The following is a 27,934-nucleotide window of genomic DNA, read 5'->3' on the forward strand; positions in this document are numbered from 1 at the left end:
GGAAGACCATGGACATGTGAGTATTCATTGCAAGGGGAAATAAAGGAGGGAAAAGGGGAAGGTATGGAGCAGATTTAAGGGAACACGCAAGGGTTGGGTTGAATGCGATTGAACAGTGAGATTGTTGAAAACAAAGCACTTTCCCTTTCATGGCCATTAGGTTTTTATAAAAGAGTAAGATGAGAAAATGAGAGATACAGGAACCTAGTTCCGAAAGGGGTTGGAAGGTGGCGCCGCGAAGCACTTTCCCGACCAGTGCTGGAAATAAGTGAGGAAAAAGAAAAAAGTAGGAGTCTCGTATATCTAGTAGGCTCGGAACATAGTAGTGGTTATTTCCTTCAGTGTTCTAGAACTTTCTGGAGATAGGCCCAGGATGGGTAGAGGGGATCTGAGTGTGGAAGAGGGGGAAAATGGGGTTAAATGAAAAGGGATTCAGGGCATACAGGAACATTTAAAGTGCTACGTTTTATGTTTTGTGTTAGTATATTTGTTGGTTCTTTATGTCATAATGTTCATTGATTAATGTTTTGTGTGTTCGTCATGACAAGCGCGTAAGTAATGTTTTTTGAAGTAAATTTGAGATTTTGTATTGAAATATCGCAGGTTAAAACTGAGGACGGACGGGAGAAGCAAGGGCCCTCTGACAAACATGGGGTTTGACACTCCACTCTCACACATTTGTAAGCACCTCTCATTTGTACAGTGACCGAATAAAGAAATACCGTGGGCAGTGGTTAACGGAAATAAAAGAGGAAGGATCACCTCATGTCTGGCCGGAAGAAGGGTCTTTTGATAAAGTGATACTAGACAATGTATCGACCTATTTGATGCCGAAATACAAGAGACAACAGCTCTATAACAGACAAGAGGTGCTAGATCTGTGGAGGATGTTTGCGGAAACGCCCCCTACAAATAAGCAAGGAAAGGAAGCAGAGCCCACCGCAGTCCCAAATGAACTGGGAACCAAAGAAAATATATACCTGTTGCTTACAAGACCCGCAGAGAGGTACACTGATCCAGTGTACATCTCAGGAGCAAGTGCACCAGTGATACCAGGCCCCGCACCACCCCCTCCATATGTTCCATCAAATACAACTCCTGACCCCACAGGGCCCACCACTCGAGATTTAGAAAGTGTTAACATCCACCCAGGCAGGACTGGCCTGGTTACGAACACTGTGTGAAACCACGCTCCCATTGCCCGGGGGTGGGCAACCGCTGTTACAACCCCCCCATTTGCGAATTCCAAGGCATTGCCAGAAGATGAATGGAAATCCGGGAACTTTCTTTTTCTAATAGATAGCGCCCCAATCAAAACCGTGTGGGTGGAACGAGATGGTGAGGTACAGTGTGGGATATGACACAGTAGCTTCAGAAAGAGAGGAGGAATGTTGGAGCGACTTTGATGAAGCCGACGAAGGGGCGGTAGGAGGGATACAGCAGATCCAGTGGGTGGGCCACTCCACAAGTAACAGAAGTGGAAGAAGGATGGGAGGGAAGGTGTTGAAACAGGTTAGGGTGAATAGCACTGGCAAAGAAGAAAGGAGTAACGGTAAATAAGGGGAAGGCGAGATAAAAACTACAGATGCCCCTCATCCACAAAGGAGCGAGACGACCCCATTATGTGCCTTTTGACACTGATGGACAAGAACAATCCACAAAGCACTTCCACCGCTTTCAGGTGGTGCGGAGGAAATGGATATATGCAGTTGACAAGAATACAGTGGGGTCCCATTGGCAATTGGAGACATTAAAAGCCTTTTAATATCGGTAGTGGGAGACCAAGCAGATGCAGTGTGGGTGAAGGCAGGGTTCCCGGGAGTAACCATGGGAAACGACATGCATGACGGAGCATCCTTCAATAATGTAAGAGCACAAGTATGGGATGCGCTGCGAGGGGCCTTCCTTGATGCCCCAGATTTACACTCTGCGCAGCATCTTCCTCGTCCCCCATGGTGCATTGCAGGAGATGTGGCGGGCTGAGATGGGCACGGCCTGGGACCAAACCACCTCCCTTTTTTATTTAATCATTAAGAGAGGCCTTCCGAAGGAGGTGCAGAAGACCCTTGATAAAATAGCTGGTATGGAAGCCAAAGAGTGGCCTGAGATACAAAGCATCATAGTACACCATTGCAGGAGGTTCAAAGAAAGGGAAAAAGAAATGTCACAGAGGAGATTAGTGGATGAAGCAAAGCTTGTGCAGAGTAAGTTAGTGAAGGTTGTGGCAGTAGCTGCAGTGCCGCCCTCGGAACTGCAGGGAGAAGAAGGGGAGGACCTACTCACGTTACAGGCGAGGATGGCAGCTCCATGGGCAGACAATGGCCATGAGCAATGGGGTGGAGAGGAACGGTACCTGGGACCCCAATGATCGGGTGGATGCAGTTATCCAGTCTTAGCAGCGAAACCCTGGAACTCGCTACCTAGCCCCCTTAGAGCTGAATCAACCTTCCTGTCCTTCAAGCGCAAAGCCAAAGCTTGGCTGTCTGCCCAAGATTTGCCCTGACTCACATTGTCTACTGCCCCTGAATCACTACACTAGCGCCATCTGCTAATTGTTTTAACCTGTTTGTTAATATATGTATTTCTTGCATAACTTGTATATTCTTTCAAATGTACTGGCTGTACTCTTACACTGTTCCGGATTATGTCTGTAACCCAAGTGATGCGCCCGGATGCCCCTGGGCCTGGTGCGCTATACAAATAAAAAAATACAAATACAATGGCAAGGAAGATGTGCAAGAGGGAGAGGTGGGTACTGAGGGCAACGAGGGGGAGGATATGGCTATGGAGGACAAGGACCGAGGGGGAGGGGGGCGAACCTTGACCATGTTGGTCATGCAAGAGGTTAGGCCATTTTGCAAGAGAATTTCACATCTGACCTGTGGCCAATTACCAAAATGCCCAGAGGTACAGCAGTGAGCGGCAGTATGGCCACCCACACCCGAATAGCCCCTATGGCTGCCCATAGGAAACTCGAACCAGATGGTCAGCCTGTCAGTAGACCCATACCTGGGTACAAGACACTCCGACATCCCCCACACTGCCTGCAGACGCGCCCCATTCTGTCAGAACCAAGTGTCACGTACACATGAAAACCCATTCCTCACCACTGCCAACGGTGCAGAAGCGCCTCATCAGGGAGCATGTGTACTGAGCGAAAGCATTTTTTCTTGCCTTGGAATGATTACCCACCCAGATTAGGACAGTCCACAGAGAGCACTTGCGTGTCCAGTCCGGTCAACTACCTTAACACCCAAGACGAGGAACCACTGGTGGGGGCAGAGATAGGCAACAAACAGTTCATCTTTATGGTGGACTCAGAGGTGGGGGGTGGGGGGATTTAGGGGGGTGGAGAAATCATGTCTATACGAAGGTGATTTCACGTTATCTGGCAAAAATCTTGTGACACAAGGATTCTCTGGGGCTGTGGTCACGGTTCCTTACACAGAAGATCTAGGTGTTAAACTTGGAGGAAGAACAGTACAAGCACCCATACTCCATCAGAAGTCGCCTGTGAATTTACTGGGATGAGATTTACTCAGTAAGCTTAACATGACCATTGCATTTACAGACCAAGGGATAGTGAGTGTGCTCCACCCCAGTCATGTGCTCCGTATGAGCGATGCTACTCATACAAACAATGGCAAATTAAACAGCTATCCAAGGGGTACCAACCAATGGAGACATGGTCATTTATGGCATACAGGTACTAGCAAGAGTGGGTCCCAAGATCACTCGTAAAGATTGCAGAGTGCCCTCTGATTTTGTTTTCCGCTCATTAGCCACCCCAGAGATATTGCCTGCCACTGTTTTTGTCTCTCGATCTGCAAGGGGTACAGGTTTCAGCAAAACGTATTGTGGCGATTGGCCTGGACACGCATAGCTGCGAATGGCAGACAGTATTGACCCAAACATACCACTGCGCAAATTAACTGATGATCTGTTCACTGTCCATGACACTGATGGGGGGGGGAAATAATAATGGAAATGATAATGCCCTGTGACATAATGATACACAACAGACAAGTAACAAACCCTCTCATGGCCATTGTCCGTGCACTGCCATCTTTTTGTGATATGGATTTACAGCTAGTACCACCAAATGTTTGGACCACAAACCCCCATGATGTAGGGTTATTGAAGGAAGTAACCCCGATAAAAATAAAGCTTAAGCCAAGCGCAGTGTTGCACAGGGTCAGACAATACCCCCTATCAAGAGAATCGGAAGAGGGAATAAAAGACACAATAAGCACACTTCTGCAACAGGGCATTATTGTCCCCTCAAACTCCCCATGCAATACTTCGATTTATCTGATTAAAAAAGCAAAAGACATTTGCCCACCTAACGACATTGTCCAAAAGGAGTTCCCTCTTGTTCCAAACCCGGCATCCATTTTGTGCAGTATTCCAAAGCAGGCCACGCACTTCACAGTAGTGGACCTGAAGAACGCCTTTTTCTCAGTACCCCTAGACCAAGAGTCCCAGTACCTAACAGCTTTCACCCTGGGGGGGAGGTACTAACACTGCTGACTGCCCCAGGGGTACTGCGAAAGCCCAAGTATTTTCAACAGAATACTGCACGAAGACCTCAGCAACATTGATCTTCAAAGCACCATCATTCAATACGTTGATGACCTCCTAATATCTAGTGAGGGGGAGGAAACTTGCAGGAGGAACTCTATTACTTTTCTTACATTATTGGCCCACAAGGGGTACAAGGTAGATGAGAATAAACTTCAATACTGCCTAGCAGAAGTGTTGCACCTGGGCAATTGATCTGAAAAGATGGTAAGAGAATAATACCTGATAGAGCAGCAATGGTGCTAGCAGCTGCCAGCCCCCACACAGTAAAAGACATGCAAAAGTTCCTAGGCATATGTAACTATTGCAGGGCATGGATTTTAGACTATGCCGCCTACACACGACCCCTTTTATAAGGATTGAAAGAAGCGCAGAAAAAGAACACTGCAATGACATGGACACCCGAAATGCATACTGCTTTCACAACATTAAAGGAACCGATATGCACAGCCCCTGTCTTCTCACATTCCAATGGAACACTGATGACCGCAGTACTGTCACAAAAACATCCTTGGGCTACAAGCCACTAGCCTACTACAGCAGTACTTTGTTCGCAAGCGAAATGGCCCTGCATTACTGCAAACTCTTGAAGCCGCTGCCTTTCCCATTGAAAAAATCTCCACAATTGTGATGGGATGTTCTGTCACATTGTTTGTGGAACATTCCTTGTTTGCCATACTTGAACGGTCCAAATCCACGATCACAACACAGAGGGCCACAACCTATGAAATTATCATCTGAAGCCCAAACATCCATATACTACGTTGCAACACTGTAAATCCAGCCACATTCCACAGAGCCATGCACGGTAGAGGACATGCAGAACGATGATTGTGCCACATATACGGAGGCAGGGGGTGACATTTCCAAAGCAAATGAAAATGCATTGAATGAGGGGGGGGAAGTATACTTTTTTAGATGGGTCAGCATCCATTTGCCCCAAGACTTGTGAAAAGCACGTTGGTGCGGCAGTAGTAAGATTGGAGAAAGGAGAATATGAAATACTGGTACAGAAACATTTATCCATGAATTATTCATCTCAGGCAGCAGAATTGGTAGCACTAATAGAAGCCCTCCATGCAGCAAAGGGGTGTACAGTAACCATATATTCAGATTCAGCATATGTAACCATCGGGGTACATGCTGGATTATCTACATGGAGGAGGAGGGGGTTCAGAAGGGCTGATGGGTCCCCAGTAAAACATGCTGAATTATTGAATGAATTGATCGAAGCACTTGCAGTACCATAGTAAGTAGCACTTGTAAAATGCCAAGCCATACGAACAATAGTTTGATACCCTGATACGCTGCTGCATATTGTGACTGCCTTACTTACGGTATCTTATGAAACAGACTGCCCTGTACCCCGTGCAGTCCACCGAGCCCCATAGTTGTACTTGTACTTACCTGCTCGCACTGTATTGATTCAATGTTATTCATGTATACCCACACCACCATGCTATCTAAGCTACCTAGCACCAGCCTAACCACTTCAAAACGGGTTACACACCTCAACCTTAATGATTGCTCTCCTCACATTCCACACCTGCTCTTAAACCACAATCCAGGTTAAATCTTCGTACCTGATGCCTCAACCTCACAATCACACCTTTGGGCCCCCCCAGTCCCCCATCTCACCATGCCTGTTTACCTTATCACACAACAGCCTCCACTGGCCCTCAGTCCCCGCGTCATCACCACCAAGCCCACCTACGGCTACTAGCAGACTCGGAGCCCATACCCTACTGCTGCCTCTACATGGCCTTCCAACACATTTTGGCATCTAGAAACCACAGACTAGGTTCCCGCTCCTTCCTCAAACGCACCTCACACCGCGCCGATCTCCCATTTACACTAGAACTCCCTCCCTCCCTTCTCGCTACAATCTCCACCAACATACGCTCTCCCACCACCTCTACCCCTCCTCTCTCTCCTTTAACAGCTCCACCCCCCCACACCTCCAGAGGAAAAAAACAGACCTGCGCAACATCTCAAATGTGTCCTCTTGAATGTCCGCTCCTGTTTGGGAGAATTCTCCTTCTAGGGCTAATTTCCCTCACCTAGTGAGTCCCCCAGCAGCCTTGCTGGATTTCTGGAGTTTATTTTTTCCACCTGGTAAGAGTGTACATCCTTTTTCCACTCTTAACATGTGTTTTTGCCTATGTGTTTTTACTCATTGTGTGATCTTGGGCACTGGAGCACACCACTCCAGGTGCCCCTGTTCTTGTACGGGTTAGCACCTTTAGTGTAGTAACCCAGGGTTGTCTTTAAGACTTCCCTCTGACTCCATTTCGTTGGGGCTCACTAGAGTCCCCCAGAGAAAGGTAAAGTTGCCATTTACTTTACATAGTCATTTTTACCACAGACCCAGTACACCCCATCTTACATGTAGTACTGGAAAGGGCTAATCTGTACCCCTTTTCTGTCTGTACCTCCCTGAGCATTGTTTCGCTCTTTTAACATTTAGCCTTGGCTGGTGGCAGTGGTATCTACCCTAACTTTTCTACCGTGATTATATTAGATAAACGTGGTACTGTTCTTGGCTATTATATTACCCTCGAACATAAACCCGCTTGACCAATCGTCTGTCTTTTGGCTCCGGTTGGGTTTATTCGCAATTCCTTTTTGTTAAAGTCCTTCTTGTGTTTTACTTTGCGCGGCAAACTAGGTTCGCCTTCTTTGTTCACCGTCTTTTGGCGGGCTTCTGCAGAGAAGCCCTCCTCTTAGCGCCTGGGTGTCTAGGTAGACTGAATGTGGGGAAGGGGTGTAGTCACCCCCTGCACAGGGTATCCTAGGAAACCCAAGTCACACTTTGCCATGATATGCTGAGGTGGTTGTCCCGGCTGGACAACCCCCCAGCTGCTTTATTGACAGCCAGGCTGTGTGGATGGGGGTTTTGCGCATAAAAGGCAGGTCTCTTGGGCTAGAAGTCAGTCGCCTCAGGAACTACAAGGAACCGAAGAGAAGCGGAGAGAACGACGGCTGCTTGAACTACCCCATCCCGGTAAAGCCCTGCTGCAGTCCTGAGCTATCTACCCTTCAACGACTAAGAGGAGATCCAGTCGGGAGTCTTCTTCCCTTGAGCCTGGTGGGGATAACCAGCTCATCTTCTTCAGACAGAGATCTCCGCTGTGGTCGAAATTGCTGCACACTGCTATAGTGGTCTGGATAGCCACCTGCTGAGCCTCTCCTGTTTTTAAGGAGCACACCTTTTTCATTGTCGCTGCTGCCGGCTTCATCCCTGTGTGGTGCAGACCCCCTTCAGACGTCCTCCTTCACAACGAAGCTCCAGGAATCGTGGGTCTGCGGGAAACCAACAGGAACAACTGCCAGGGCACCAGCTGCATCGTTGGAATAAGGTACTGTGCTCTACTCGAGGAAACTGGGTGAATCCCTTTTCTTCATCCTCAAAGCTCGTCCTTGTCTTCCCTCCTAACTTTTGCTTCCGAACATTGACAATATCCAAGTACTTTTGGGCTACGCTGAATCGTGAACTGTCTAATGGTGAGCTTCGGCACAGGTCTCCGGTGTCACTTAAACCTGGCTCCAACCCTTTGACTTTTGAACTCCTGTTTCTGAGTGTTTCTCAATACTGTCTGCCTAACCTAAATATTGCCTGTGATTTTATTTTTTTGCCTCCAACTCCCTCTGGGTATCTCAGGTGCTAAGTATGCTTTTGCCCCGGTAGCATTTCATGTCACGGATATGCGTTTATTGAGTAGACCGAACTGTCAAAAAGTGATCGCAACCATATCCGCGGTATTCATTCAAACACGGGGTACTTACCTTGAGACCTACTATGCAAAGTGAATTGGTTAGTTGTAGTATATTTAACGTGTGGTTTTGTTTAAAGTTTAATAGAGGTGTTGTGTTTATAACTGATGGTTTAAAAATAAATGTACTTATATTTTTTTACCTGAAACCTTGAGTCAGTGTTTGCTTGAGTCACAGTAATTGTGGTCCCTTTGTGTAATCTCTGCTACTGCTCATATACTCTTGAAATGAGCCTGGCTGCTCTGCTACTACTATAACTTAGTAGTACGGGCTTGTACCAAAGGTAAACTTGTATTGCCACCTGTGGTCTTAATTGTGTGTAGTGGTCCCTAAGGGCACTGCACAGGATTCTGCCTAACAGCTCCCTCCTTGCCCACGCGGTCGAAGTTAATTATCTCCTATCTAGGCATGACCTCAACCAACTGCCCATCACTGAAACATGGCTACACAGAGCTTCCGGCCCCACCGTTGCCTTGGCACTCCCACCAGGATACACCATCCTCAGACAAGACAGACCACTCCGCATAGGAGGCGGAGTATCTATTGTCTCCAAAGAAGCACCTCACTCACCTACTCAGCGATAATATCAAAAACTCCACCAAAATGCTTTTACTTGGAGATCTAAATCTAGGGCTCAATGACCCTAAGAACAAAATAGCTGCCTCTCTCGCCAAAGACCTCAACGACTTAGGATTTAGTCAAAAAATCACAAGCCCTACCCACTCCAAAGGCCGCACCCTAGACTGGGTTGCAGACCACAAATGCCACACCACCATCACCTCTAATACGGCTTATCCCGTGGACTGACCACAGATGCATCCAGTTCACATTACCTCTATTCCATACCACCAAAACCCTCACCCATGTCCCTCAGTACAAGTGAAAAGCTCCAGAAAACTCACTGCGGACAACCTCTGCCCACTCATCAATGTCCCAGAACTTGCACCCCCATTCTCCAATGACCCCAACACTCTTGCAGACTTATGTAAGGATACCCTCACCATAGCTCCACACAAATCCAAAAAAGAAAGTCGCTGCATTCCAACTCCTGGTTCACTGATGAACTACAAGCCCTACCCTCTTACAAGCGGAAGGCCCTAAAAAATTGGCAGAACAACCCTTCCAACTCTACTAAGATCTGCTTTAATTTAATCTCTCGTCAATACAAAGACACCATCGCCGAAGCCAAATCCAACGCCTAAAATGTCTGCATCACCAACGCGAACACCCAATCCAAGGAAATCTTTGCCCTCTTTAATTCACTCATCTCCCCACCCGCTAGCCCAGACAATTGTCAAAGATGAAGCCTGGTGTGCCAGCATACAATCTGCTATGTTAAACAAAATTGCCCTCCTCCAAAAGAAAATTCAGGATCACTATCAAGCCCTGCCTCACAAACTTATACCCTCCCAAACAGCCTCAATTCCTTCCAACCCCGTCAGCCCCTCTTCTCCTTTAGAGACGTCACCGAACCAGAAGTCACCAACCTCCTCAAACATCTTAAACCATCCATGTGCAAAGGGGACATTTGTCTACCTAAACTGATAATGGACTGTACCGACTCCCTCACCCCACTGCTGACCTCTTTAATCAACGCCTCCTTTAGAACAGGCATCATCTCCTCCAGTCTCAAAGAAGCCTAGGTACGCTCCCTCCTGAACGAAACCACTTTAGACCTTGCCCAGCCCAATAACTACCTCCCCATCACCACTGTGCCCTTCCTTCTCAAAATCTTGGATCAAGCTGCCCACAGTCAGATCCAACACTTCATCAAGACCAACTCTGTTCTTGGGAAAAGACAATCCGTCTTCCCCAAAGGGCACGGCACCGAAACTGCCCTGGTTGACTTACAAAAAAACCTAATCGCTCAAATTAATGGCAAAGGCAAGCCAGCCCTCCTGTTACTATTAGACCTCTCGGTGGCCTTCGATCTCGTAGATCACAGTACAGTAACCTCTCACTTCACCCACTCAGTCAACTTCTCCAAATAAGCTGCCTCTTGGATCACCTGTTTCCTGGAAGGCAGGGCAATCAAGGTGTTCTCCAATGCAGACCCTCCCACCATACACTGTGGCGTCCCGCAAGGCTCCTGCACAGCACCTACACTGTAAAACGTGTTCATGAACCCCCCTCTTCGACAAGCTCGATGCACTAGTCCTAGTGTACACCAACTACGCTGACGTCACGCTAGTCTGGCTACCGTTCTCCGGTTCTTATAATCAAGACGCTGAAGCACTTCACCTAGTCTGCACCACGATCCTTTGGCTCAATGGGATAAGACTGAAATCATTATTCTCGGTCAAAAATCCACACTAGCCAAACTCAATAGCCTTTATTCCAACTTCTCCATTGACAATCCCCGTCTCTTCTACCCTTTCTATGACAAGACGGGTCGGCGCCATTGCCTCAGCTTCGGCTCATACCACTAAACTCATAAACGCAATTACACCTTACCTATCCAAGCCCAACTGTCTAGCTTTAGCTAGAGCAACTATAGGTGCCAAATTAGACTACTGCAACACCCTCCTAGCAAGGACCTCTACAAGAAATCTAAACAACACCAAATCACACAGAACAATGCCTTATGGACAGCATTAAGTGTTCCTAAAAGGGAACACATCTCTCACACCAGGCCAGCAGCTCACTGGCTCCCTGTTTGGGAACGCATCACTTTCAAAATCCTCACCCTCACAGCTCTGTCATACCTATCTGACACCCTCTCTAAAAACCACGTTGACAAGCCCTACGAGAACATGCTACTCCAACCGATTACTCACCCCCCATATTAACAGATCCAAAGCAGGGGGAGATTAGCTTCCCCTACATAGCCGCCAAGCTCTGGAACTCACTCCCCACAGCCCTCAGAGCAGAAAACTCACTCCTAAAAACTTCTCTTTAACTAATCGTTTAATGTAATCCTTTCCTGTTTGTACAAAAATCCTTCATTGTGTGTGTGTGTGTATATGTATATGTGTGTATATATATATATATATATATATATATATATATAGTGCTGCCTGTCTGTACAAGTGTACCCTGTAACTAAGAACCATCATGTAACAAGTGCCACGATGCCTCTGGGCTGCTGTGCGCTCCACAAATGCGAATAAATAAATAGTGACAAAATTTGGCTAGGGAACGCGGCGGCAGATGCATGCTGCAAAACAAGCAGCATACTTCCAAAAACAACCAACCACAGAGTGTGTGCTAAAAGGTAGAGTAGAAGAGCCTAAAGAAGAGGGATACAATGCACTTCCAATAGCACAAATTGAGCTCCAAAAGAAGGCACCACCGCTAGAACAAGAACTTTGGGCAAAACGGGGATGCACAGTCACCCAAAGATCTCCTATGGAGGCAGGACACTACAGGAAAGGTAGTAATGCCAGTAGAGTTGTTGCAAGTAGCATTTGAACAATTACACTTTTTCTCCCACACTTCAAAACAGCACATAGCTGCAGACATCCAGGAGGATTGGTTTATCCCGAGCCTGCAAGAATACCTTACTAAATTTACTATTGAATGTGTTGCATGCCAAATGTTGTAGTTCAGGAATGACTCTCTGGACATTACGAGGAACACTGCCCCGCCCCATTGGACCTTTCCGTGAACTGCACATTGATTACGCATACATGGGAGAGAGGTGCAACGGGCCAGATATTTAATAGTGATGGTCTGTCCCTTTTCGCGCTGGGTGGAGGCGGGGCCCTGCACCCACCCAGATGCAAAGTGTGCAGCAAAGTTTCTAGTAAGAGAAGTGTTCCCACGGTGGGGCATATGCGATGTCATTCGCTCGGACAATGGGACACATTTCGTGAATGACCTGTTCAAGGAAGTGACAACATTATTGGGAATAAAACCTAAAATGTGTTTGATTTACCACCTACAAGCGAATGGGGTGGTGGAAAAAAATCAACGGCTTCCTTAAGAGTAGGTTGTCCAAACTATGCCACACCCTCAAAGAACTGGGTCTATTGTCTTCGACTGGCCTTATTCCAGCAGTGCACACAACGTAGTAAGGACCACCATCTGTCCCCTCATGAAATAGTAACTGGTTGACGTATGCAAACGCCATTGTCCCCAGTGAGAAGTATGTCTCATGCACAGAGAACTGCAACAGTGTTAGGTGAAGAGTTTAAGGAGTACCTCACACAGCTCGCAAGAGCAGTCAGAATAATTGCTAAACAAATAGTCCCACCGTTCACCATAGAAAGTGAAACAGGGACTTTGACTGCCTCAGTAGACAGCCCAACAAAACCTCTAATGCCCAGGGAACTGGTTTACATTCGCAGCTTTGTAAGGAGTTGGAATTCTCGTAGATTTCATGGCCCTTATGAAGTAGTATATTGCGCACCTTTAGCAGTAAAGGTGAAGGGCCTGAAATATTGGATCCACCTTTCAGATGTCAGAAAGGCTCGGATTGTAGAACTCCAGAAACAGCACAAGAAAAAGAATGCGAAGTAGCAGTACCTGAAGAGGTGTTGGGAGAGAAAGCGCAATACCAGGCAGCTAAAAGCACAAAAGTAACACAGCCTTTGAGAAAAATATATATATAAATGAGTTATATGCACTTTGTTTCCATAATGTTGCACGTGTTCTCTTACTGCTCGCATCTGTCATTAAACTGAAAATGTGTTTAACCCATTATATCCCACTCTGTAGGTACTACAATGGTGGAGACCAGGCCACTGGCTACCTCTAGAACTCAGTCGGATAGCAGTAGGAATGATATAAGCGCTACTTGGGCATATTCGTATGACTGTGGCCTTTATTTTGCGGCCATAGTATTCTCAATAATTTTGTTATGATTGGGAATGTGCTGGAGTATTTTTTTGTTGGCGACAAAAAATCGCCAATCGGCAAAATATCTGTCGCCTTTTGGCTCAATTGGAACCATTTTGATGACATCAGCTTGCACACCAGGCCCTTGCATCTCAAATCGCTGATTTCTTACAGCCCCTAAGGTTTCTAGTTCGGGGTCTTTGTCTGACATGAAGTGGTTCAGAGGTATCCCCTCTACCCCGTTAGGGAAAACTGGTTTTGACCCACTGATCAATCATACTTCTGTGGTCTTCACCAATTCCCATCATCGATTTGGTACACACTAATCCCTCCCTCAGCCCACTAATCTCATTAGTTCTCCGCGGAGTGATTTCGTCACTGGTTCTAGGGTCACTCATCAGCCCCGTATCGGCACCCTCTTCAATCCCCTCCATTGCCTCCGCTTTGCCCTTTTTTCTTATGAACAAATTATGAATTAATTTTATATCATTGGGGTTTGGAGACTCCTTCAACTGCTTGTCGTTTCTTTGTTTATCTTTTTCCCCTTTGTGTTTCATGGCGTTTGTCAGGGAATCTGTTGTGTCGATGAGATGACCCTGGGGTACCCTGTCTATCTGAGAACAAACCACCCCAACCCCTTCAATTGTGTGTTGCCACTAGTTATGATTTCGATGCAGTCTTCCACCTCACTTTCTGAGGAGCACTCAGAATTAATTTTTAATGTCCGCAATCTTCTCCCTTGCCATATTTCTCCATGAGTTTCTCTGGGGTTTATTCATACCTTTTATGGGGATCACATTTTTTTCATTCTGGTCTTTTCTCTAGCTTTGTTTCTTTTCTGACACTTTTTTTTACTTCAATTAGAGTTCTCTGTTAACATGACTATGGTTTCTGAGGACGCAATACTATCATGAAGTCGCCCTCCAGTTTCTGATGCCAGAGCCTGGGTATTACTTTTTAATTTTTTTCACTGATGAGCCTTCCCTTAATTTGGTACTCTGTCAGCTTCCAGGCATGGTGGCGTGTGCAAATCTACGGTGTCGGAAGCCGGGATTTTAGGACAATTCAACGTCTCTCCCCTTGCAATATTTGAATTAAATAGTTGCCTGCAAACACTTTGTGCTCCTGTAATTCACATAAAATGGATTCTTGCAAACCCCCCCCCCCCGAGCCTATTAGATTTGATGCTTATCCAGGTTTGTTACTGGTGCCTGGGCCGAAGGAAAGGAGGCTTCCAAACCCTCTCCCTGTCTCAGCGGGTATTGAGACCGGCCCAGGTGTGAGATTTCTACCATGCCAAAAATGGGGGAAGGGGTTCATTTATAGCCGTATCTCTTGGAAAGGCATTGGTGGAGAAGCCACAGAGAATCCAGTAGTAGCAGCGAGAGCTCCCCTCCTTGGTGATCGGGCAATACCTCCAACAGCTTAGATGGGTATGGGGGTGGGCGAAGGCGGCATGGGAAGCACCTGAGCTCTCGCCATAGTGTTTCTTTTGGGGGTGAATACAAGGGGAGACGACATTGTCATGCTACACGGCAGCCCCCTACCTTATCTTTTCTACTTTGTATGTTTGCTTTCATCATTTCTGCAAAAGTGCAGACTCTGGTCAGAGAGAGGAGCCTGAGAGGTAATACTATTTATCTTTCCATAGAAGTAATACAGAGTGTCTAATTTCTGCCCATGGACCCAGCAAACAGGCACTCTGAGCCACTCTGGGATGCTTGCGCCAGCCCGTGCCGACTAAGGAAGTGCCTAGGTTTGGGGGCATGGTTTCCAGCAAGTGTATGCTGCAGCAGAATCACTCTGTTCTAGGGGATAAACAGTAAGTGTAAGCAAAAATGGACTTGGTAGAGTCACTTGAGTCCTTGCAGTCAGTTCAAAGCGGCATCCAATTCCTTAATGATTAGTCGAGTGCGCGTATACAATTAAGCAGGAAGCAGCACAGCATCTCCGGGCAAACAGGCACTCAGAGGCACTCTGGGATGCGCATGCGGCCCGTGCCTAGTAAGGAAGTGCCTGGGATTGGGGACGTGGTTTCCAGCAAGTGTATGCTGCTGCAGAATCACACTGTTCGTTCTAAGCGGCATTCAGTTCTTAATTAGTCCAATGCACATAAGCAGGAAGCAGCACAGCGTCTCAAGGCAAACGGGCACTCCAGGTTGCCTTTTTATTTTCTGTTGAAATCTTCTGCCTAATTGAAGAGCTGCAACTTTTTTCTAGACCCCCATTCAGTCATGGGGGTATCGGTATGTCGGACTACAATGAAGGTACCTATGATGAAGTAATATTAAAAGTAAATATCCTTGTTTTCCCACCTTAATCCAGAAAGTGTGCTTCTCTTGCCACCAGTCATTTGCTATCTTGCCATAGTATAGCCATTTCAAAGACCAACTACCATGACCTCATTACCTCTGGCCTTCAGGAGTTGGCTTACGGAATGGGGGAGTGTAGGAACAATTCGTTGATACTTTTGGCAGCCATGAAGGAGAAATTAGAAGATAATTTGCTGTGTTGGAAGATTCATCTAAAATCTATGATTGTAATATCTACAATGACAACATTTACAAGGTGTTTTTTATAGTCTTTACTTGGTATAGCTTCTGCAGAGCAAACTGAATTCTCTCGTCTTGTTCCTATGTAGTCCACTTAGAAGTTTAACTGCTTTAATCTTTGTTTTAGACTGTGAACCGGACGAGTTGACTGACTGGTGTATAGATGACAAATGTTCCTTTTGTAGTTTACAGAAAGAAACTGTCAGTGTAAGTATGCCTATTCTATTGTATTTAAAATGGTTAAAAACAAAGTATGTTTGGTTTTCCTCAAGCTACTCAAGCACTTCTGCCTATTAGTATACTATAAATGAGGCTCTGTATGAAGATTGTTTTGGATATTGTGGCATATACTGTTCGCTCATTCTAGCATTGAAAAGGTATGCAGTGATGCACACTTAACGTCTTTACTTCATTTCTATTTTATAGTTAATTTGCTTGTAACTGACCAAAATAATTCTGCAACTGTTTTGTTTTTCATGCAGCTGTATTCTTCATGGCAGAGAACATAGTCTGCTCAGTTTCTACTTCAGTCCAGCCCTTGCCTGGAATAACAGCACTTAAAGAAACAGATTAACAAATGACTACTTTTTCACTTTTGCATGTGTTGCCATGCCCTTCCAGTTATTAATTTTGTCTCTGGACTTTTTCAATTTATTGTTTTTCATTTTTGAGGGCCTGTTATGATCAGGATAATTTTTATTTATAAAGTGCTTTCATCAAAGTGCTTTACAAAGAACAGATTTTCCTACATAAATGGCATTGTGTATTAAACAGGTTAACAAGCTAGGTTTATATGTGGCACCAACCACAGAACCTTCCTCTACTATCTGGGTGAAAATACAATATAACAAAAAGAAAAGAAGCACAAAATAAGAACATCAAATGCTAGTTACTCCCATCTTCTCCCCTATGTTTTGATTGATTGATTTGTTTATTTATAGAGCGCCTTACACCAAGGCACTGTACAATGGAACACATACAGTGAACAACAATAAACAATGGGAGAAAAATTACATAATGAATCATTCGACAACAAAACAGTGCAAAAAGCAATTAAAGGAGGGGAAGTGGAGAGAGGGCAGGATTGGTGAGGGGGAACAGAGAAGGATAGAACGAATGAAGAATAGAAGGGAGGGAGAATGAAATGGGAGTGGGGAGAGAGGAGTTAGAAGAGGGAAAGAGGGGGGAGGAAGAGGGAACAGGGGAGGCCTTCAAGGAGGAGAGTGGAGGAGAAGGGATTTAAGGGAAGTGCGAAATGAGGGAAGGGTCGTGGAAGAGCGGATTGAGAGGGGGAGTGAGTTCCAGTGAAGAGGAGCAAGGAGTTGGAAGGAGCAGAACCGGGAGGAAGCAAAGGGGGAAGGAGGTACAGTGAGGAGGAAATGGTCAGCAGAACGAGGGGAAGTAAAAGGTGAGAAGGGAGGAGAGATAGGGAGGAGCAAGACCATGTAGGGATTTGAAAACAAGGCAGAGAAAGCAGAATTTTAACTGTAAGTGGAAAAGTAGCCAGCGAAGGTGAGAGCGCGAGGAGGAGATGGAATCACGGGAGGTAAGGAGACAAAGAGTACGAAGAGCGGAGTGGTAAATGGATTTAAGGGGGGCAAGCTGGGATGCAGGAGAATAGTCGGGAAAAGATGAGAGAGGAGATAAGGAGTTTGGTCGCATGGAATGTGAGGGAGGGACGGATTTTGCGAATGTTGTATAGGTGGTAACGGCAGGAGCGAGAGGTAAGTGAAATGTGTTGTGAAAAGGTGAGAGAGGAGTCAAATATAACGTCTAGATTACGAGCAGTAATCTAGTAGAGTTTTCCTACACAGAACAAGTTGCTTAGTTATACATATAATTTTATTGTAAAATTCATGCATTAAAACAAGTGCTGCATCAAATGTAACGCCACATAAAACCCACTACACTCATAAAACCTATATTGCAGAATTTCATACAAAACAATAATTTTTTTTTTTTTTTTTAGTGTTTAATCAAAATAAGATTTTACAATACATTGTTGCTTGAGCATTTCATCAGGCGAACAAGACAGAAAAAGGCTTTGACAATGCTTTGACAAGGCTTTGATAATAATGGAAGGGTCCAACTGAATGCATTGGGTTTTGAGAATATTTAACTATTTAGTGACCACTTTTGTCATTTAGTAGATTGTTCTCGATGTGTTCAATCATTTTGGCCATTGCAATTTGCCATGCAGTTTTCTCGCCTCTTATCAACCGACACCACCATGTGTCCTCCTTGGCCAAGATGTCAAAGCCTGCCATTCGTGATAGATATTGTTGTCTGATGGCGCTGGTGGCTGAGCAGAGCATAATCAGATGTCTTAGGGTCTCTTTTCGTGGATGGGGATCATTTTTACAAAAACGGCAGCTATTAGTTAGTGCCTGGCCTCGAATGTAGTGGATCTCATTCGTTTTGCATAGGTTCAGACATGCTCGCAGAATAAAATTTCGTGCCCGTCTGCTTGGACATTGTTTGACATAACTTTGCAACTCGTTTCTTTTTAGCATGTTGCTTGGTAGATGGAGAGTAAGTTTCAGCTTTGCAGCATTGTCTATTGTGGAAGCCCAATCATTGTCTTTTATTTTGCTTAAGATTTTACATGGATTGCTGATGCGTTCTTCATCATTTGATGCAATGTTATTTAGGACCACTTGATTTTCATTTTGCCAGGCTTTTAACATATCACAATTTCCAGTGTCCATTTCAAATTTCAGCAACCTAAAAACCTTGTTGCTGTGGGCCATTCTACACTTCCTGTATAGCATAATAGAATTACAGGTCACTGTACATTCTAATGATTGCAGACTTAATTGTTGTCTGATGGCTGCCCCTGGTGTGGAATTCGGTAGGTGCAACACTTTGCGCCAGAAGAGTGCTTCCAACTTGGACCATAGTTGTTTTGGTATCGTGGGCATTGCTTCCACGCCGTATGTTACGGTAGGCACCACCTTCATTTTGTAGAAATTTATCATGGGTATTAAGGAAAATTTTCCAAATTTGCCATTGATGGCTTTAGCTTGTGCGGCTAATTTTTTAATCTTTGAGTATAGTTCCACTTGCATGGCGAGTTCTTTTCTTGACCTGTCCATGATCACTCCAAGATATTTGAATTTTGTAACAATCTCAATGTTGGTTTCACCCAGATGCCACTTAAAATTGCTTTTTTGTTTTTTCTCGCAATTTTAGAGAATCATGACCTTCGTTTTACTCGTGTTGATTTCAAGGTAATTTTTTGTGGTGTATGCTTGAAGGGAACTGAGTTTCCGTTGGAGCCCAATTTCTGTCTGGTCAAATATTGTCAGGTCATCCGCATACAAGAGATGACCGATCTGTGATGAACCCAGTTTTGGCGGATAGGCCCTGATTGTTTCTTCTATGCTTTGAATGTCACCAATGTAGGTAAGGAAGAGTGCTGATGCCAGCGGGCACCCTTGTTTTACTCCTCGTGCGCTGTGAATCTCATCATATAGCTCGCCTTCTCGGTTCAATCGTACTCTGAGTGGTGCTGTGATGTAACGCTTGAATAGGGGCTAATATGGCTTCTGGACAGTTTCAGGCTTTTAGTTTGTCCCATAGCAGCTGTCTCTCCACTCGATCAAAAGCTTGGGTAAAGTCAATGTAGGCTACGAACAGATGGCGTTTGTTCTGCAAGGTTTTGGCTTTTAGCGTGCTACATGCCAGAATGTTACATGTTGTGCCTGCATTTTTCTTAAAACCAGCTTGGAAGGGATCGTTGCATTTGGCTGTAGCTGCCCATGATTGAAATCTGGTCATGAGTAGTGAGGCATATATCTTGCCCATCACATCAAGTAAGGCAATCAGTCGGAAGTTCACCGGATCTGTTAGATTGCCTTTCTTGTAGATCGGAATTATGACCGCTTTGGTCCATGGTTGAGGAATGGATTGTGTTTCAGCGCATCAGCGGAAGATGGTGCTCATCAAGCTGGCCCATTCTTCAGGCTGGCTTTTCAGCTCTGCATTAGATATGCCGTCTGGGCCTGGAGCTCTAGAATTTTTAACTTTTTTGATGGCGTCAAGAATGTCTTCTTCCTTTTCCAAGTTGATCCATTTTGCAGTGTTGCATTGTTGCTCTTGCGACGACAGGCTGACAGCTGAGCAGAATACTTTTTCAAAGTGCTTTTCCCGGGTATATTGACTGATGTTGTTTAAAATTTGGTTGCTTAGCGTTTTGTCGGTATCACGTATTAATGTCCAAAAGTCTCTGCTAATGTTGGTAATGAGGGCTTTGGTTATTTGTTCGGCGTCTGCCTGATTCAGTTTGTCTTTGGAATCTATCCCAATCTTTGTACCTTTTTTTAATGTCTTTGATGTTGTCAAACACGTCTGTGTTTGAGATCGTACGAGCAGTTCGTAACGCTCTTCTGTATTCTCGCCTTTTCTCGACTAGTTCTTTGTTATACACATGTTTGGTGATTCTTTTTGTTGCAAACCCAATTCCCCTTTTTTGTTGGATATGCGGGATCAGTAAAGGTTGATAGTCGGTGGCTGCTGAGTATGCATTTGCATTATACTTCGTAGTCACGTTGATGCTATCTGCAGCATTTATTCTTACTCTTATGCCCTTCGCAGTGGGCTCAATATGTGTCGAGAATTTCGTGCTTTTTCTACTTTTTAGATTCCAGGCAGTTTTGAGCAAATTGTGGTCGCTCGTTGTTGTACGACGCACCTTGAAGAATTTGGTTATGTGTAATAGTGGCTGTGAAACAAAGATGTGATCGATAGGTGTAGCCGCAGGTGGGCGTTCCCACATTGATATTCTGTCTGCTTCTGGGAATGCATCATCAAGGTTGTATAGCCCATGTGATTTGCTGAACTTTAGCCATTCTTTGCCTCGTTGTGCAGACGCCTGCTGGGCTGTCGTTGCTTTCTTTGGCTCCTTGCAGATGGCATTTAAGTCTCCACACATTAGTATGGGTGTAACAGGATATTCAATCATCACAATAATCAATTTGCCTTGGTAATATAAACCACGCACCTACCTTAGTACAAACCTACAACTGACCCAACTCTGTGGTTATGTAAACAGCCTGACATGTATCAGTCTCCATACATAGGTGCTGGGACATTATTCAGGGGATAAAAAGCCACAAATTCTAGAATGATAAACAGGTGGGTGAAATGGTCTCCACAGAGTAGCAACCACACCATACACTTGTTCAAGCTTAAACACTAAAACACAAAGCTCACCAGTGGGAAGGATCTGTACCATTCAAAGACCTAGTCCAATCATCGATATCAAACTACCCCCACATCTGCCCAGCGAAAAACAGTCACTGGAAGAAATGTGGATTGGGACCAGGAAGTGCCATTACCAGTTACTAATTCCTGCAATAGTTCATGCCTTTGGTTGGAGCTTATAATCCTGAGAAGTCAGAGCCAAAAAGCAAGATGGGCAAAGGGTATGTTGGGAAATGTGAGGCGCAGCCGTTTGGAGTATGTGGTCCAAAAATGGCATGGTATTGTATGTGCACAGTGCTGCACCAGGAAATTCACTGCCACCAGCCTTTCCTCTTCACATTATAAGGGCAGTAAAAATGTTGCCTGACTGAAAGAAAAATGGACAATGCCCCTCTAACGCCACTGAAAGTTATGTATGTGTGCCTGTCAAAGGAAAATGCACATGGGATCAACTTTCCCTGCCATAGTGACTGACCAGTGCCCCTAAAACAAATAGTTGAGCATGTGATTGGGGCAGAAATGGCTGCCTGTGATGAATCCAGTGAAGTCCTCACGGATTCCCCAGTGGTGACCTCCTTCCATGTGGCCAGACATTTAAGCCTACTTCGCGCACTCAAACCATGAAGGGGAAAGGTCTCTCTTCAGGCCCTGCACTAAATGCATGCTACGGAATGTGTTTGTGGAGGACACGCACCTACAATGCCTCTACAGCTTGCACCCGGACCACAAGGAGGCAATGCGTAATTTGCCTCAGGTTTTTGAAGAAAACAACGAAGTACAGGCACTGTAGGCTGGCGGCATGGTTGAACAGCAAGGCATCTGTCCCGTGCTCCATGCAGGGTCCTGCCTCACCCATGACCGGCCGGTCCGAGGAACAGTCTTCTAAGTCCTTTGAGGGCGCCTCATCCGTGGGGCCTCAAGACGAGGCCAAGAGTTGCAAGTCCGAGTCCAGTGTTTGCTGCAGAAGCAGGTCCGAAAGTGAATATGGCGTGATCAGCATCATGTACCGCCGCAATTGCCAGCCTACCATTGAGTTCCTCTTCAAAGAGGAAGTCCTCTACCCTGGCTAAACTACGTGAGAAATCTGAGAAGCCGTGGATGGAGGAAAAAGGCCGAACAAGCCAAGCAGGTTCAACCGGCACAGGCTAAGACCTAGTCATTGACCCTGTCGACGACAACTAAGGGCGCTGAACCTGCAAGGGTCGCCCCCACGGCTCAATGTCCTTACCCCCAAGGCGTGGCACCGCTGCAGTGACTTTGGCAAAGTCTACAGGCATGACAGGAGTGAAACCGGCTCAGGTTCAAGACCCTTGAGGGAGGGGGGCGAGGTGGCCCCGAAACAGCCCTCCCAAGCTGTGGAGGTCTCATCCACGGATGACTAGCATCAGGACTCCTTACACACAGTCCATGAGGAGGTTGAGGAAGAGGATTACGATGGCGCGGAGCCTTTGATATGATATTATGGGGCCTAGTTTTCCTGTTCTGCCTTTTCAGCCGAGGGACATTTCCTTGGATACTCTGTCGACTACACACCTTGCTGTCAGCGATCCAGACGAGGATGCCTCCGGATCCAGTACCAGTGGTCCCCCAGATCCCCAATCAGCCTCCAACGAAGAAGAGGAAACCCATTATAACGTCCTCCACGTCGGGGTCCCGTCTTCCCCAGCAGATCCAGACACTGGTACAGGGACTGATACAGCCATGACGACGGATGATGATGAGGATATTGTTGCGTCAGCAAGTTGAGAAAGGTCACCACTGACAGATGGGTGTTGGACGCTCACCCCCAAGGACACACTCTGAAGTTTCAACACAGATGTCCATGGATCCCACCGGTAACCAGGCAGGAGTAGCGCATCCCTCGGCTCCTAATACAGGCCATGCTGCAAAAAGGTGCGATGGAGCTATTTCCCCGACTGCTCCAGGTTATTCCAGATACTTTCTGGTCCGAAAGAAGACAAGGCTGGAGGCCCATCCTAGACCTATAACATCTCAACAAATAATTTCAGGATTGCCACGTTGCAACACGTGCTTAGCCAACTGGAAAAAGGAGACTTTTGACATTGTTGGACCTAGATTATGCACTTTTCCACGTCCCCATTCACAAGAAAGCTTGATAGTTTCTACGTTTCGTAGTGCAGGGACAGCACTACCAATTCAAGGCTCCACCTTTCGGTTTAAGTTGGCCCTCAGTGTTCACGAAATTCCTGGAACCAGTGGCGGCCCATCTGCATTTACAGGGAATACACATAATTCAAATGGATTGTGTCCTCCCACGTATTCCTCATCTTAGATCTCCTTACCTTCAGCTTTGCTGCTTCACAAATGTTTTCTCTCTCCACCAGAGGGCACTCCACTTGAGGCTGCAGCGTCGATGTCCCTAGTCGGCATCCGTTGAGTGCCGACGTCATCTGCTGTATAAATGCGTCGAGCGCGCCCACTGACTCCAGTTCTGTTTTTTCGTATATTGTAGCCAATGGATTGTAGTGAATGACGTGCCTCTTTTGACCCAAGCCTTAAAAGAATTTAGAGTGTAAACCACGTAAACTGTACTGTGGGGTAGGCTGGGAGGGTCGATGAGGAATACGTGGGAGGAACATCCAATCGATAGAGCGTTACAGTTGGTAAGTAACTAGTTCTTCGAATGGATTGTGTCTACCCACGTATTCCTCATCTTAGATAGACTCCCAAAGCAGTTTTATATTGGAGCTGGGAGTACTGAAATTTTAGTCATGTGCAGAATGAAGTACTGATTTAGCGAACAGACCTCCTTGTGAACAAGTCGAATCTAGAGCATAATGTTTTATAAAAGTGTGCAGGGATGACCATGTGGCTGCTGCGCAAATATCTTGCACAGGGACACCCCTTTGAAATGCTGTTGAAGTTGCCATGCCCCTGGTTGAATGAGCCCTCAGCCCATCTGGAGGATCTTTCCCAGCTAATCTATAACATTCAGTTGTAGCCAAAATTATCCATCTAGATAATGTTTGCTTAGTCACGGCTAGTCCCAATTTGCGGCCAGTGTATCCCACAAAAAGTTGGTCACACTGACATAGTTTTACCAATCTTTAAATGTAGAAGCTAAGAGCTCTTCTAGGATCTAATCTATGTAGCCGTTCCTCTTCCTTACTTGCGTGAGGAGGAGGGTAGAAAGTAGGCAGTGTTATTTTTTGTGACCGGTGAAAATCTGAGATAATTTTTGGCAAGAAAGAGGGTTTTACCCTAAGGACCACTTTATCTTTATAAAAGATGGTGAGAGGAGGCCCACTAGAAAGTGCCTGCAACTCACTTACCATGCGGGCTGATGCAATTGCCACAAGACGTATTGTTTTTAAAGTAAGGAGCCTTAACAGAAAAAAATGTAAAGGCTCAAATGGAATGCATGTGAGGAACTTTAGTACTAGGTTTAAGTCTCACACAGGAACTTGAAAAGGTATTGGAGGAAACACATTTAAACCTTTTAAGAATTGAGTTATCAAAAGGTATCTTAAAGTAAGATTCTTCCTCTGATGAGTGCTTAAAAATGGATAGTGCTTCTAAATAACCTTTTTTCTGATGTTTGTTAATCTGCTTAGAATCACATGCTGTGCATAGGTCCGACATCCAGTGGTCACTGCGGAGTATTGCATTTTGTTTTTCGTAGTCGAAAAAGGGGACATCGACAAGGCGTGTCTGTAACACTATCCCTATAGTGACGTGCGTTGTACCCACAATCCCTCACGCGTCGAGGTCCCTCAGATTGTTTTTTTCCGCCCAGCTTCTGGTCGCCTTACGCGGAGCTCCTAGAGAGACATTGCAAAATACTTACTACGGACCTCGGTCCTTAATTATACTTATTAAATTCTTAAAGATCCCTCCACTCGACGTTAGTTGTGAAGCTGTTTCTCCGCCGAACAAGTTTTCGACGGAGGGGAAGAGACGGAGGGGATCCTTCGGCGCTGCCGAACACGTGGCCTGGCCTCGCCGGCCAACATACAGTAGGTAGAGTGGGGGTTCGAACTTTTATCTTCTCTTTGAGAATGTCTTTCTTTCTCCCCTATCTTTCCCTTGGGGTTGTTATCACCAGTTATTATTGCCTCAGCTATGGAGAGGACACCTTTTAAGTTTTGCCCACGCTGTAGGGGCAAATACACTTGGAAGGATAAACACAAGCTCTGTAATCGTTGCTTGCCCCTTGATCATAAGGAGGACAGCTGCGCGGCCTGTAAGCTCTTGAAACCAGACGTCGAATACTGCACCAAAAGCTATAGAAACGCCGAAAAAGCACAAGAGTAGCCAAGAAATGCCCCCTTCATCTAAGGGCACTTCTGAACTACTGGAGGGCTTTTCTGAGGGCGAGGGAAACCTTTCGTCGACGTTGTGAGAGGGTTCTAAGCGTTTGGAAGGCGAAAACACTGATTTCCCCCCTCTAGACTATTCAGGGGTCCCCCATGAGACCCTTGAAAGACTCCATTCTTGTATGGAGAAAATGGAAAGGTTTTTGGGAAGCCAAAACCCACCCACACACAAAAGACCAGGAGAATGGCCCCAGGATGACCCTAAGGTCAAGATCCCTAGACTGTTTCCCCTTTCTACAGACGTATATAACCTCACTGAAGAGGAGCAATACCTCCAAGAAGATGAGGAGGGCTTGGGTGGAGAGGAAGAACATGAGGAAGAGGGGTTTGAAGAAGATCCTTACACTAGTGCAGGAGTTTTTGAAGAAGATACAGCCACCTCGCAGCCCTGGCAATCCCCATCAGTGCAGCCTTGGCAATCCCCATCTGTGCACTCAGACACTGATGCCTTTCACCCTTCTCCTCCCAAGGATTCACCTATTGGAAACACCTCTCCCATAGATGACCAACCTTCCCTTAATGCACTATTGCGCAAGGCAGCAGCGCATTTTGAAATAGACACAGGGGAAACTCTTCCTGACATAGACTTTTGTAGAAAAAGTTATTAAAGAAAAAGCCCCTGTTAGTCAGTCTATTCCGCTCCTGGCTTCCATAATGAGAAGAATAACTCCTTCCCTTTCCAATCCTGCATTAGTCAGAGGGGTCAACCCTCGGATAGAAAAGCTCTTCAGCCCTTCGTCCTCTGACCCCTTGTACATCAGAGGACATTCTATTCCGGACTCCCTTGTAGTTACTAATACAAGAAAAAGAGTGGGGATACCACTATCCACTAGTGAGGCACCACCTGACAAAGAGGGCAAGAAGCTCTATGCACTTGGGAAGAGAATCACGACCTCCGCAGCCTTCTCAACTAGGATTGCGAATAACAATTCCCTACTAGCTAGCTACGCAGATGCACAGTGGAGCAAGCTGCGCAGCGAAGCAGAGGACGCACCAGAACCCCTGCGTTTACGCCTGTTAGATATCATCTCAGAGGGAACTCTTGTAAACCAGGGCATCGTAAAGAACTCCTTAGATGCCGCAGAGACGGCTGGCCGTTCCCTGGTTCAGGGAATACTTCTCAAACACCATGTCTGGCTGCGCAATTCGGGATTTAAGCCGGAAACCCAGGCTTCCCTGATAAATAAGCCCATAGAACAAACACACCTATTTGGGAAAGCAGTTGATGAGGCCCTAGAACATGCGAAGAAGGAATTTGATGCCATCAAGACTCTTGACCAAATTTCTAGGCCCCCTAACAGACGCGGCTATGGCAATAGACGCTCCTTTCGTGGCCAACGCCAGCAAAACCAACAGCAATTTTACTCTGCTACCAACTAGCCCTCTAACAAGGGTAACAACCAATTCAGTCAAAGAGGCCAACGCCGTGGCAAAGGAAGAGGTCGCGGCTCCAGCCCCAAAGGTTCCACGCCCAATACCAACAAATGACCCGAAGATTCGGGTCCCCTCCCATGCATCACCGGTCGGGGGCCCGCTAACATCGTTCCTATCAGCATGGGAGGAAATATCGTCAGACCGCTGGGTTTTATCCATCATAGCCCACGGATACTGCATCGAATTCAACGGTTCCCCGAAGTACAGACCCCCACGGAACCGACGCATGACACCGGAACACCTCACCATTCTTCTTCAAGAAGTAGAAGAGCTACTGAAAAAAGAAGCTATAGAGGCTGTCCCCCTATCTCAGGTAACAGAAGGTATTTATTCAGTGTACTTCCTTGTACCCAAAAAGGACTTAACCATGTGCCCTGTATTAGATCTGCGCCCAGCGAACAGGTTTGTCAAACCCCAAAAGTTTCGTATGGTGACCTTGCAGGAAGTAATCCCACTGTTATCACAAGGGGATTACATGACAACACTAGACATGAAAGATGCATACTTTCATATTTTAATGTTGCCAGCGCACAGAAAATACCTCAGGTTCAAGATAGAGAACAAGCACTACCAGTTCAGAGTACTACCCTTCGGGATAGCATCTGCACCAAGGGTATTCACGAAAGTACTGGCAGTGGCAGCGGTCCACCTACGCAGGTTATCCATCCCGGTATACCCTTACCTCGACGACTGGCTCATAACAGGGGATTCTTACGAAACATGCTTCTCCAATACCCAAAAGACCGTAGACCTTTTGTCCCAACTGGGCTTCTCCATCAACGAAAAGAAGTCCAGCTTAGACCCCAGCCAAATCAAACAATTCCTAGGGGCTCTAATTCAAACAAAGGACGGCCTCGTCTTCCCCTCCAACGAGAGGGTCTAAAACATGCTGTTTCAGATCCCCCATTATGTGGCAGGTCGAGAGGTGACGGTACGCAAGGCAATGCGCTTGCTAGGGATGATGGCGTCATGTATTTATTTGGTACCTCGCGCGCCTGCGCATGCGCCCAATGCAAGAGTGGTTCTACAGCCAGTGGTGTCAGGCCAGCGGACAATGGGACGATCTAGTGGTAGTCTCGCAGGCCTTGGTTCTCTCGCTACGGTGGTGGACAAAAGAAAACCTGTTATTAGGGAAAACTTTTGCCACACCCGCAGTGGAAGCCACTCTAACCACAGACGCATCCCTTACAGGATGGGGGGGCTCACCTATCCCATCAGACTGCTCACGGAGCGTGGACTCCGAGCTTAGCATCCAAGCATATAAACCTGCTG

At 46.1% G+C, this 27,934-nt stretch overlaps 1 protein-coding gene across 4 annotated transcripts in view; it reads left to right on the forward strand.

Annotated features, from left to right (window-relative positions):
- LCORL (ligand dependent nuclear receptor corepressor like) overlaps window positions 1–27,934 on the forward strand; it is a 1,174,596-nt gene that overhangs the window by 150,802 nt on the left and 995,860 nt on the right. For all 4 annotated transcript variants that reach the window (XM_069631902.1, XM_069631901.1, XM_069631903.1 and 1 more), the window contains exon 3: window positions 15,814–15,893. In XM_069631902.1, the coding sequence (XP_069488003.1) occupies window positions 15,814–15,893 (80 nt within the window). The remainder of the gene's footprint in view (window positions 1–15,813; window positions 15,894–27,934) is intronic.

Source organism: Ambystoma mexicanum, chromosome 6q (genome assembly GCF_040938575.1).
Source record: "Ambystoma mexicanum isolate Mex_15411 chromosome 6q, UKY_AmexF1_1, whole genome shotgun sequence".
Taxonomy (NCBI): domain Eukaryota; kingdom Metazoa; phylum Chordata; class Amphibia; order Caudata; family Ambystomatidae; genus Ambystoma; species Ambystoma mexicanum.